This window comes from Ochotona curzoniae, unplaced genomic scaffold (genome assembly GCF_017591425.1).
Source record: "Ochotona curzoniae isolate NIBS_2020 unplaced genomic scaffold, NIBS_Ocur_1.0 contig_2371, whole genome shotgun sequence".
Taxonomy (NCBI): Eukaryota; Metazoa; Chordata; class Mammalia; order Lagomorpha; family Ochotonidae; genus Ochotona; species Ochotona curzoniae.
The window spans coordinates 1-13,522 of record NW_024465438.1 but is presented as its reverse complement, the minus strand read 5'-3'; the positions used below and the strand labels follow the sequence as shown (position 1 = coordinate 13,522).

The window sequence follows — 13,522 nt, the reverse complement described above, 5'->3', positions numbered from 1 at the left end:
ACACAATTTGCCCAAGTCTTTCCTTTATGCGTGTGATAAACAATACATTGCTTAAAGAAGAGTAGCTCCATTTAGCAATGACATTAAAAGGGAGGGCAGTTTAATGCTAACTTCCTAGGAATTGTTTCCCATTTCTTTGGTTATGATTTAGATTTTTCAATATCACACACAGCCTGAAATGGAGTTTATTCAGGCCTAACATTATAGTAAAAAGACATTAGCTTAAACAGTTTACTTCTTGAAATAGTGATCTTAAAACTTCTTCAATCCTCATCGAGTGAAATTGCTTACAGAAACACATTCAGAGGCTGGCATCATGGCTCAACAGGGCAGTGGTCTACCTCCAAGGGCTGGCAACCATCTTGGGCTCTGATTTGAGTCCTGTGTGTTCCACATCTGATCCTGCTCCCTGGTGCTGTGCCTGGAAAAGCAGCTGAGGTTAGCGCAAGGCCTTGGCCCCTGCCCTCATGTGGGAGAGTTTACAAAAGAGACTGAAATAGTGCCACATAGAAGCCAGGAATCAGAACTCCAACCTGCGAACAAACTAATTAGGAAGAGTCCAGACAGTTGAGCCTTTGCTAGCCACCTCAGAGCACACGAGTGGCATGTTGGACACCGGAGGTGATCCAAGACTCAGACCTCTCACTGGGTATCACCAAAATCGAGAGTTCGTGGGTGTGGATCAAGAATGGCCGTCCCTGTGTTTTTCATACTGATACTTGTTCATACATTTTGGGAGAAGGACACTGTATTGTGGAAATGTTCAGGGCATGGTGGGAGTCAGTGTGGCACTGGGGAAGAGAAGCCAGCAGGGCCAAGGGGCTAGTGGGCATCAGAGGGCCATGCCTGAGTTCCAGAATCTCCAGGCAACCGCTTGTTGCTAACCAACGGCCATTGTTAACTGCCTATATAAGTCCCAGCATGCCTTGCTCTGGCGACACTTTGTGGGACTGTCCGACTAACCTGGATGTGCTCTCTGAGCCCTCCAGGGCAGTTAAGTGACCCACAGCCATGTCCTCAGGGATTCCTGGCCTTGGGTTCTGGCTAGGCCATTACCTAGGACTGGCAAAGGACATTGGTGGCTATTACAAATATATACCAGAAGGCATACAGAAGAACAACATTCAAAGAGGTCAAGGTGACCTGCTGACCAGTCTCACCAGAGACCTGGAAGCATGGTGTCAGGCATGGGAGAGGCACAACAACCAGCACACTGCCATTCAGCCTACGGTACCAAAAACACTGGATGAAATCAGGAATGAATTTGGATTACTCAACACAGACTTGGCTGATGGAGACAACAAAGGAAAAGCTGGAAGGTATGTAAAGGGAGCTGACCACATCCTGGAAACCACTGGGGAGATTTCCAACAAAGAAGATCTACTCAGAGAGCTCAAGGGAGTGTTGGAGGCCTCTAATAATCTTGCCTTTCTGGATCAAAGAAAACCTGAGTCCTGGAGAGAGACACTTCAGCGTGTCCTACAAGAGAATGAAGTGCTCAAATCATCACTGGCAACAAAAGAAGAAACCATCCGGCTCCTCCAGGCCAGAATCGAGACACTATCTCATGGTATGTTGAAGAAAACCAAAGTGGAGAGAAAATATCAAGACATGTCCCTAGAACTCAAGCAAATAAAGAAGAAGGAAGATCGTCTAGAGAAGCTCATGGAAGGGAAAGAGCTCTTTCTCACACTGAAAATTCATCAGGTACGCTCCCTGCAGAGTCATCTGACAGAGATCCAGGAGGAGAACAAGACGTTGAAGCAAACCATAAAGAGGCTTCGCGAGTCAGTGTGTCTTGAACATGCGTTCAGAAAGATTGGTACACAGCCCAACATGGACAGAAACCACATTGGCCAAGAGTCAGAAGACATCGACTTGGCACAAAATGTCCAAGAGACTGATATCAGAGCCACAGTGTTCAAACAGGAGTTGGCCCAAGTCCTTGAAAATCTTGGACAATTCTCCTCAACCAAGGAAGATCTTCCAAAACACCTGAAAGATTTCCTACAGTCCTCCAATCAGGGAGGATTCACAAAAGAGTCAGCAGAGCTGACAACATCTGTTTCCTTGGGGGAGCCTGCTGAAGGCCTTGAAGAAGCCATGAAAACACTGGAACCATCTCTAGTAACCAAGGAAAGCACAGCCAGGCTCCTCAAGGAAGAAATCCCCAGAAGGCCTTCTTCAAAGCCTGACTCCACCACACTGGAGGCACAAAACCAGCAGATGTCTTCACAAATCAGACAACTGAAGAAGAACCAGGCACATCTGCAAAAATTAGTAAAAGGCAAAGATGTCTTCATGAGTGCCAAAAATAGGCAATTATGTTCTCTGAACAAACAGCTTGCAGAGAAAGAGAGAGAGAATAACACTTGGAAGAAAATCATGAGGAAACTCTGTCACTCCGCCACTGAGAACATCCCCCTGGAGACAGAGGAGGACCAAAAGTCTGCAGAACTCAGAAAACTGAAGAAGCAGCAACATGCACTAGAGAAAGTCGTGAAAGCAAAGGGGCTGGTTGTGAAAGCCAAAACTCACCAGGTCCACACACTGGAAGACACCCTTCTCAAGAAAGAGGAGGAGAACAGCCTTTTAAAGCAATCCGTGAGAAAATTAGAAGAAGCAGTGTCCACACTGCAGATGGATATAGCCAGACTGCAACAAGAACAGGAGAAAAGCCTTGAAAGAGCTCAAGAAGAGAAGAACGCATTCGAAGACACCAACATGATGATGCCCAAGTCCTTCCCAGAGAAGGAGGTGGCTGCCTGTGAACTAAGGGAGGAAGTCCCCTCTGGGGCACAGCTGCTGATAAAGAAAGAAGACACATGCCAGCAGCTATTGAGTGCCACAGAGTCCATGCTGAAGAAGAGCCCAGAGTTCACCCAGGAGAGAGAGGAAATGCTGCTGGCCACGGAACAGGATCACCTGAAGAAGTGGCCCTGCAGAGTGCAGTGAAGCATTCACAAAACGAATTAAGCCAGGAGCCTGAGAGGGACCACCAGCATCTTGCACAGTCCCAAGAGTCTCAGGTGCCTGAAGCCCTGCAGGAAGAAGATGGACAGGCTGCCATTTAATCAGAAGCAGGAGCAGAGAGCAGCTCCCTGAGCGCCCTGAGCAGCACCCCCAGTGCTGCTGGCCCTGTGATCGAGTCACCCTGTGGGGAAGCACAGATGCCATTGCCTACTCTGGCCACCTGCACTGCCAGCCTGAGTGGCCAGGCTGAGACCAAGGTGGAACCCAAGCTGCTGCCTGCTGAGCCCAGTCTCTCCACCACAGGGCACAAGAAGCTGCTTGCCACCAAGGTTCTGGGAACCGTGGTGTGGTTCAATGTCAAGGCCAGATATGGCTTCATCAGGCGCCATGATATCCAACAAGACATCTTTGTTCATCACACAGCTATTAGAAGTTACACTGGCAGGTATTACCTGCCGAGCCTAGCAGACGGTGAAATCGTGGAGTTTGATGTGGAGGAGGGCCAGAAGAATGTACAGGTGGGCAACGTCACAGGCCCCAGTGGAGTTGCAGTGAGGGGCAGCAGAAATGTGGCCCAGTGGCGCCGTTCCCACTGCTTGCCACGATGCAGGGCTCCTCAGCGCCAAATCATGCAGAGCCACATTGAGAGCTCTGGCAGCATGTATGACAACCAGGCCCAACCTTGCTGGCCCCAACGCTGCCCAAGGCTCCTGCCTTCCTACCAACCAAGACGCTACCAGCAGGATTCCAACAAACCACTGTTGGGTGAAGGGATGAAAGTTGCCCAGGGCCCAACTGCAGAAAAGCATCAAGTGCAGAGGCAAGATCAGGGTGAAAACATGCCAGGGCAGCAACTGCCTCTCAGGTATTCCCCATGCAGCCGGCCAGACAGCCTTGGACACTAAATGGCACAGAGGCCATGGCCACCCAGGGTGCTGCTGACAATATAGCTGCTCTCAAAGCACTATAGGGAAGCCCGGCTTAACATCAGCACTGCTCTCCCCTTGACTCACCAAACAACCAAGCACCCTGAAAGTCAACTCAGGACAAAAGTTTTGAGATGGAGATTGTCAACACTTATTTGATTGTTTTGTCACTTAACAAGCCTGATAGAATTGTCTACATTTGTGGCAGCTGAGTTTTATATAAGGCTCCCTGTTTGTTGTTACTCATTGAAATTTGTTCCCTCAGAACATCTATCAAGGTTTGTTACATTATTTTTAATCTATTACAGTTTTGGAATTTACAAATTGAGAATGACAACTGATGTACAACTTGTTTTTAAGAGAAGAAGCAAGTAAAAAAGAGTGGTCAACTAAAACAATTTTTCAATTGAAGACATGCTAGTTAAATGTGTTAGTGAATTTGAAAATATGGAAATAATTGTTCCCTCATAAAATTTAGTGTAAGAGCACTTGAAGAGGATTTCAAAGAAGATGAGTAAAAGCACATTTAGAGTTCTCTGCCTTCAAAGAAACAGAGAAATAACCAAGTTGCTTACTGACTGATGAAGGGAAAATGTTTGCAATTTAGCCAAGAGTGTCTACAGAACTTCTTAAAGAAAATGCAGACAAAGAGTACACTATAAAACTGACAGTTGAACAAGATCTCTCAGGAGGAGGGACACACTTTCCAGAGACTCAAGAAATTCCAATTTGTATTGAAGTTGCATGTGCACAAAGTTCTAATAAAAATTTTAAACTTTCCATCGCAGTGTTTAGGTTATTTATTGAACCTGCCAATGGTCCACTCAGAAGACGCACCAGGAGCTAATTCTTGTCTGAGCGTGGGTGTGGAATGGTAGATGGAGAAGGGTTCACAGACAGTAGGAATTCATGGGGACCAAGCTTGTGCCATGACAGGTCAAGCATCCCTCACGGGCACTGTGTCTATTCCCACATAACGGGGTGATAAGTCTGATGTGAGACCAAAATTCCTATAAGGACCAGTCGGTGTTAATCTATGTTACTGGAGACTGGGTAGGAAGCAGGGCTGCTGGCATTAGAAGCAGTGGCCCTATGGAATCTTGGCCCATATAAGGCGAGGACTTCATCTGCTAGGCTACTATGTCTGGCTAAATGACTATTCTTGAAGGCAATGATAATACAGAAAGAAAAAGCTTTAGTCATGCTTTTTGTTTGGAGACAAAGATAGTGAAGTGGACTTAAAAATAAAAATCTTGGAAAGGAAGATAGCAGTGCCTATGTTTCCCCAAGTAGTATCTATTCCACTCGTGTCGTGACATGTAAATGTGTGTTTTAATATATGTATTTGTGTCTATGTGAATATACACATTTAAGATGGATTATTAAAAGTCATGACAAATTCTTAGCCTTGATATTTTAAATTTAAATATGGGATAGGCAGTTAGCACTGCTTAAATATTGTTTGGAATGCCCACAGGGATGGCAGAATACTGGTGTCAAGTATTGTCTTGGTTAGTGATAGCAGTGTCCTGCCAGGGCACACTGTGGAAGATGGAGTGATGGCTCAAGTCCCGAGGTGGAGGTCCTCCCTCCTGGCTGTGGTCTGTCCTAGGGCTGGCCCCTGTGGGCATTTGGGAAGTGAACCAGCTGATGGGCTCTCTGTCACCGTCTGCATTCTCTTAATCAGAAAGGGTTCTTTAAACTTAATGGCAATGTAGGAAGCATCTTGTAATTCAATTTTCAAGAATTTTTTGAATTACTGTTAGGCATAGTTTTTCATGGTAGTTGCCACTGTTCAAAAATAAATAAATAAATAAATTAATTAATTAAAAAAAAAGTGTTTTCACAAGACACTCTGAATGTGTTCTAATAACCGGATGGTTTCAAGGATAAAATGGTAGAATCTTTTTTGAAAAGACTTATTTATTTGTATTGGAAAGGCAGGTATATAGAGAGGAGGAGAGACAGAGAGGAAGATCTTCCGTCTGATGATTCACTCCCCAAGTGGCTGCAAAGGCTGGAGCTGAGCCAATCTGAAGTCAGGGCAAGTAGCTCTTCTGGGTTTCCCACATGGGTGCAGATTCCCAAGGCTTTGGGCCATCCTTACTGCTTTGCCAGACCAGAAGAGGGAGCTGGATGGGAAGCCAGGCTTCTGCGTTTAGAACCAGCACCCATATGGGATCCCGGCACGTGTAAGGCGAGGACTTTAAGCACTGTGTTATCGTGATGGGCTCTGAAATGATATGATCCTAAGAACTGTCTGCATTAATATAATCTAGTTACAGCAACAGAACGGCAGGAAAATGAAGTGAGAAAATGTGGTAAAATAGATCCTTTGTTTAAATAGCTCAGTTTGTCCTTTAAAAAATTGGTCTTTTTTTTTTTTTTCTAAGTATCACTTATTTCCATAGAGAGCAGTCACACTGGGGAAGAGTGATCAGTGGTTACCCTTTCCTGGGTGAAACACCAAGGTGAATGCCTGCAGCAAGCTAGGCAAGTCATGGCCAGTGAGACACTTGGGCACATGCACACCTGAGTGCTAACTTTGGATTTCTTTGTAAACTCTTGATGACAATTTGCCTATTGTTTCAATTGTAAAATGTAATCGTGTGATTTCCAAAATGGAAAACAATAGAGGGAGTGTCAAGAGTTATTTTGGTGAAAACTAGAGCTCATTTGGAAAAAATTCTTATTGGTCACAAGATAATTCAGAAGTGTAAGATTGATTCTGTATCCAGATTGTCAGCTTGCTTTCCCATGTCAAATCTTCTACTACATCTTACTTTGAAGACCACTCACTGATACTAGTGTGATTTGTTGAGAAGAACATAAACTCTAGTGAAGGGATCTATATCCAAAGAAATAGCCTCCTGGGCCAAACTGCACTTACTAACCAACATGTTTATGTTTCAAATTGTCGTTTACAAACGATTAATACAGAAGACTTTATTCTTTGCTTACCCCACAGTCATGCTCTCCTATTCTGCATTTTGTTTTGGGTGATACGCTAACATGGTGGACACACCTTTGCAACAAGGAATTATTACATGTTTAAGCCCATGTCTTTCAGGAGAGCTGTTACTGACAGTTTGAGCTGGACATTCCACCTCCTTTGGAGCTGTCACATATCTCACAGGAAATTCAGCACCCACGACCCCTGCCTCTACATGCCAGCAGCAGTTGTGGGCATTGTGGCACTACAGGTTATGCTGCTATCCCCCATTGGAGTGCCAGTTCAAGTCCCACCTCCTCTGCTTTCCATCCAGCTTCACACTAATGAGCCCAGACAGGCAGCAGGTGATGGCCTGAGCATCCGGGTTCCTGTCTTTCATCTGGAAAGAGTTCCCTGGCCCTTGGCTTTGTCCTGGACCAGGCCCAACAATTGTTAGCATTGAGGGAGTGAACAGGCAAATGCAAGACTTATATTCTACTTCCTTCCTTTCACTTTACCTTTCAAGTAAGTCGAGTTGAGGATAATGTCAACAATACATTCAGTGTTTTCTTTGATGATGAAATGGAAATCACAAAACAAGCAACCTAGTTTTGTACCTTGAGAAGTATGGATGGACATCACCAGAGTACTCCTGCTTTGTTTGTGGCCACAGTCTTTCCTTGCACCTAAGGGTGTCAATGAGGCCCAGGTCTAGTGAAGGAGACTAAGGGACTTCTGCAAGGCCCCAGAGCCTGGGAGGGCACCGCTCAGCATCCGTACCTGGCAGTTACACTGCGAGTTCTACCCATCCTCTTTCAGGTTCCATCATGGAGGATGCTGTGAGCTTTTCCAAAGTGACCTACCAGGTCCCAAGGGTCTTATTTATTGTGGCTTCCAGAGCCCAGGCAAGAGTGTGACCCCCTGGTTCCCCACTGTTGAGCAGGACCGCCTCCAAGCCTTCCTCATGCTTTTGTTTGTTTCTTTCTTTCCTGTAAGATATATTTATTTATTTATTTATTTACTTATTTATTTATTTTTATTGAAAAGTGAGATACACAAATAGCAGGTGATATAGAGAGGAAGATCTTCAATGTGCTCATTCACTCCCCAAATGTCTACAATGGCTGAAGCTGAACCAGTCCAAAGCCGGGAGCCAGGACCTCTTCCGGGTCTCCATGCAGGTGTGGGATCTAAAGGCCTTGGGCAGTCTTTAATTGCTCACGTTGGCCACAAGCAGGGAGTTGGATGGAAACAGGGCAAGTCAGGATCAGAATGGGCGCTCACATGGGGTCCTATGCCTGCTAGGCATGGACCCCAGCTGCCAGGCCACCATGCTGGGCATTATTTGTTACTTGGTACCTGGCATGCTCTCCTGGCCAGGACAGCCTGCCCAAGCCTACTGGGGCCTCCATGTAGGCCTGCCCCGAGTCCTGATATTATCCCAGGCAGTCTATAGCTTGCTGGGATTCCAGAAGGGTGGCTGATATTATTTTCCCTGCCGTACTAGTGCAATTTACTGAGCTCAGTGAGTTCACTTCCAGCTCAGTGCATGCGCAGCTCACTGTTGTCTGTCCAGTTTCAAAAGCCTTTTCCACACTGTTCTAAATTGTGCCTCATGTGTCACTAGTGGAGTCCTTAATGTGCTAACCTTTAGGCCTGGGGTCCAACTGGACCTATTTTTGGTGGAAGCATCAGTTTGTTCTCAGCTTAAGGTGTGCACAGTCCTGTCTCATAGCCTTTGCTTGCCTACACAGAATGACACTCAATGCAACTCTGTTGTGGGGTCTGTGCTGTGAAAGCTACCCTGTTCCTGTATTGCCTGTTTGGGATCTGCTGCTCTGTTTCTGTTCCTGGTCAAATCAAACAAATCAGCAGGACAGACAGTTCTTTGGTTTTACGTCCTGAGCTCCCAGTGAACTCCCCTTCTCACCTGGCTGCTGGTGGAGCTCTGGCTGCTAATGGATCTGAGATCATTGCTTGCTGATTGCCACTGGAGTATTTGGTTTTTGCCACACCACACCATTGTCTCCTTGTCTCTGTTGCTTTCCTGTGTCTGCCAGTGTCCAGGTGCCCTCTGCTGTGGGCCTGTCCTTTCCTATTTCCGGAATGTGCTTTCTCTGATCTTTGGTTAATGATTCTGCATCTGTTTATTGGTGTCCTTACCCTAGTCCACCATTTTGATTCCCATTGCATCTTATTGTTACAATGCTCTTAGGAAGTAAGAGTTATAATCACCATTATATAGTAAGCGAAGAACTGAATCCATCGACAAGTTGAGAAGATTTGACTCAGGGACAAAATTTTGCTGCAGAATGTGGCAAAGTCGAACATTAGTAGTGTTCTTCAGAGGTATTATTTTTCTAATAAAATAATTTAATACTGTTGTTTAGCTCCATCAAACCTATTTTGTTATCCTATGGTTTCTTTTATTTTTGATTCATACTATTTAATATGTTCTTAGATTTCTTTTTTATTCATACATTATTTTGATAATATATTTTGTCATTTTAAACTATTCAGTATTTTTGAGTTGAAGTCCTGGCACATCGGATTGAGCCAGTTTTCCAGAGGCTGGCATCACATGTGAACATCGGTTTGAGTCTCGGCTGCTCGTTACTGTCTGGCTCCATTCTCCTGTTTCTGGGAGAGCAGTGAGGCATAGCCCACCTCTGTTGGAGGGTCTGATGGAGTCTCAGGCTCTTCCCCTGCGTTCAGCATAGGCCAGCCCAGCTGCCTGGGTCCATTTGGGGAGATAAATCAGCCAATGGAAAATAATCTCTCTTGCTCTGTGTTGCAGAACGTACAATGTACAGAGACATTGTACACCCTTTTAGTTTTTATGTCATGTTGGCTAATGATGTTACCCAGCTCTGCTGTAGCCTTACTGATTCATATTAACTTGTTCTGTAATATAAGAATGTTACCGTCTCCAACTACAGTGGTGTTTTTATGTGTACGGTTCTATGGCATTTTTGTTTAATATTTGTAGGCTCTGTTATAAGATTCATGTATTATTTTTTGAGGACTTGATCATTTCATCAGCGCATTTTTTTAAACATATCTAGAGAGCCAGGTGTAGTGGCCTAGCCTAGTGACTAAAGTGGTCAAGTTGAGTGTGCCGGGATCCCATATGGGCACCGGTTCCAAAGCTGGCAGTCCTGCTTCCCAGCCAGCTCCCTGCTTATGCCCTGGGAAAGCAAACAAGGACAGCTTGAAGCATTGGGACCCTGCAACCACGTGGGAGACCCGGAAGAAGCTCCTGGCTCCTGGCTTCAGATCGGCTCAGTATCGGTCATTGCAGTCATTTGTGGAGTGAGTCATTGGACAGAGATCTTTCTGTCTGTCTTTACTCCTCTCTGTATATCTGCCTTTCCAACAAAAATAAATAAATCTTTAAAAAAGTCTATACTATTTTATTTTAAAGGCAGAATGTCAGAGAGGGAGACAGAGAGGGAGATCTTACATCTGATCATTCACCCAAGAATGATTGCAATAGCCACATCTGGACCAGGCTGATGCCATGAGTGTGGCACTCCATGCCAGTCTTCCACATGGGTAGCAGGGGCCTAAGCATGAGTGCCATCTTTGGTTACTTCTCTAGACATATTAGCAGAAGTCAGACTGGAAGTGGAGTAAGTGAGACTTGAACCAGCTCTGATAAGAGGTGGCTGTCTTGCAAATTCCTGCATAATCTTTTTTCACAGTGCCAGCCCTGAGGTATAGTGTATCTTTATCACTGTTATTTCTTTTGGAGTCTTCATTTCCCACTTGTATAAATACTCCAACTTTCTCTGGGTTAGTGTTCCCATAGTTTATTTTCTTTCATCTGTTTACTTTGTATCTAGTGAAACTTTTATCTTTAAGCTACATTCCTTACATTGCTTTTCTGTCATTGGCTAAGATCAAATGAAGTTACATTTTGTATAAATAGCATACATTTGGGTCCTGAGTTTCTTTTTTTTTTTGTTAAAGATTTCTTTTACTTTTATTACAAAGTCAGATATACAGAGAGACACAGAGAGGAAAGTCTTCCGTCTGATTATAATTCACTCCCCAAGTGGTAGCAATGGCCGGTGCTGTGCCAATCCGAAGCTAGCAGCCAGGAGCCAGGAGCCAGGAACTTCCAGGTCTGCTACACGGGTGCAGGGTCCCAAAGGTTTGGGCTGTCCTGACTGCTTTCCCAGGCCACAAGCAGGGAGCTGGATGGGCAGTGGGGCTGCTGGGATTAGAATTTGTGCCCATGTGGGATCCTGCTGCGTTCAAGGACTTTAGCCCATAGGCCATTGCACCTGGCCCAAGTGTCTTTTTTTAAAAACCATCTGTTAGCTCTTTTCAATTCGTCCCATCTGTGTTTCTTTCTTCATCTTTTACTTACTTGTTTTGTAATGAATATATTTCACTATTTTGTTATTCTCTTATTAACATTATTTATTATTTTTATTATTTTAAATATTTTTGTTATGGTATTCAAATATAAGTATTTGAACATAACTATCCCAGACATTCTGATACCACTTCTTTTTTTATTTTTTTTTGTCATTTGTACCAAGTGCAGCTTCCAATTTTGCACATGACCTCACAGTTCCCTGCTCTTCACTGACCATTTTCTTCTGGAGGGACTTTTCTTTGTATTAGTTCTTCCTTCTGTCTCTGTAAGATAATACAGGAGACAGCATATCTGGAGGGTTATTTGGCCTGTGGTGGTGGGGGCAAGAAGTCTAACAGTGTGCAACTTCAATCTGACACCTGTCTTCTTGTTGCATCGTAACAGCATAGATGGCATCACATGGTGGAACCTAACACATGTTTTAGCTTGGGTCTCTATTCTACTTGTAAAACCACTCATGCTTACCAAAAGCAGCACCACTTCTGTATGTATCAATATGAGGATTAATTTTACAAACATTTCAGGGTCTCCTTAAAACTATAACATTGGGTCTGTCATGGTAACCCTGTGGCTGAAGTCCTTGACTTGCACACGCTCAGATCCCATAGAGGCGCTAGTTCAAATCCCAGCAGCCCCACTTCCCATTCAGCTCCGTCCTTGTGTCCTGGGAATGCAGTCAGGGACGGCTCAAAGCCTTGGTAACCTGCATGCATGTGGGAAACCCTGAAGAGGCTCCTGGCTCCTGGCTTTGGATTGGCACAGCTCTGTCCATTGTGGCCACTTGAGGAGTGATTCAGTGGATGGAAGATCTTCCTCTCAGTCTCTTCTTTCTGTATATCTGACTTTCCAATAATAATAATAATAATAATAATAATAATAAAACTCTAGCATTTAACTAACTACTGGTTAAAGCACTTTATAATTTAATTTGGTATAAGACTCATTTCCATGTGTTCCCAGTTTCATTTCAAGTTGTAATTTTTATAAATCTTTTTGTCTATTAGCCTGTGAGATTTTTGAAGGTAAGTCCTATTTGTCATCCTTCCCTTCAGTTGCCAAAATATCCAACAAATATTGGAAGCCGTCTAAAATTCAGCATTGCTTAAACATTGTGCTAAGGGCAAGGGGTTTGCAAAATACATTGCATCTAGTTATTTTTTCTTTTTTTATTATTGTTTTATGATACAGTTCTTTAGGTTCTGGAATTTCCCTTAACCCTCCCAAAGTTCCTTCCTCCCACCACTGATTTTGCCTATATTTTTTACAGTGGATAGTTTTTCATAAACAGTCATAAGTCCATTATTGTGGGCATGGAAAATGACAGAATCCAGAATCCTATTGTTAAGATATAGTTAACAGTTGCATGGAAAATGGACCTGCCTTATGAATTTAACATCTCCTTGAGTGTCTACCATGGATGTACAATGTGTGTACTCTAGAAGTTCTTTGATGCTCAAAACAACTATCCTAATTGAAAAATACGAAGCAATTCATGGGAGTACCAACAGATTCTTAAGCCCAAAGGCCAGTAGCAATGTCAAGTGGCAGACCACCATGATGAGTCAAAAGGAAATGTTTACATGGTTTGACCATTCTTGTCATCACATCCCATGCAAGGAGTGCTGTGTCATTCGTAGGCTCTTAGAAGCCTCTTTGAGGTTTGGCTTAAGTGTACCGAGTCATCATTTCTGTAATCAAAACAAAATAAAAGGGAAACTTAAATGCAAGAATAATAAGCCCAGAGGGTACCTCACATTCTCAGCTCATCACAGGTGTCCAGGATGGAATCCTCAATTATTTACCACTTTGTACTTCCTCCTACCCTCTCTCTATATATATTTTTTCTTTGCTGCTTTTTAAAAGTTGTATTTATTTAGAAGTGAGAGACAAAAAGATCTCCTTATGCTGGTTTATGGCCAAAGCAGGTGCAATGGCCAGGGCTGGGCTAGTCCTAACCCAGGAGCTAGAGCTGAGTAAAATACAGAACAAAGTTAGGAAGACTATGGAGAAATTAAAGCCTTCATATAGGGGCCATCCAGGAGGCAGAGCAAGCCAACCTTCCACCTGTGGTTCATGCAACCCATATGTGTCCTAGTTAGAATCCTGGCTGTGATCTAGCACCCTGCTAATAGCCTGGGCAAACAGCAGAGGATGGCACAAAACCTTGGGCCTTTGCATGAATGTAGAAGACCAGAAAGGAGTTCTCAACTTTGCACTTTGGAACAACCAACCTCTAGGTATTGCAACCTTTTGTGAGTGAACATATGGAAGATCCCTCTCTGTTTGTCTTTATTTCATTAACTT

The 13,522-nt window shown here is 44.1% G+C and overlaps 1 protein-coding gene across 1 annotated transcript; it reads left to right on the top strand.

The window, feature by feature from the left end:
- The first annotated feature begins 3,170 nt into the window (after positions 1–3,170).
- Positions 3,171–3,878, top strand: LOC121152147 (Y-box-binding protein 1-like). The gene has a single exon (XM_040974035.1). It carries the CDS (start codon positions 3,171–3,173, stop codon positions 3,876–3,878), a length of 708 nt encoding a protein of 235 aa, XP_040829969.1.
- Positions 3,879–13,522: the final 9,644 nt, after the last annotated feature.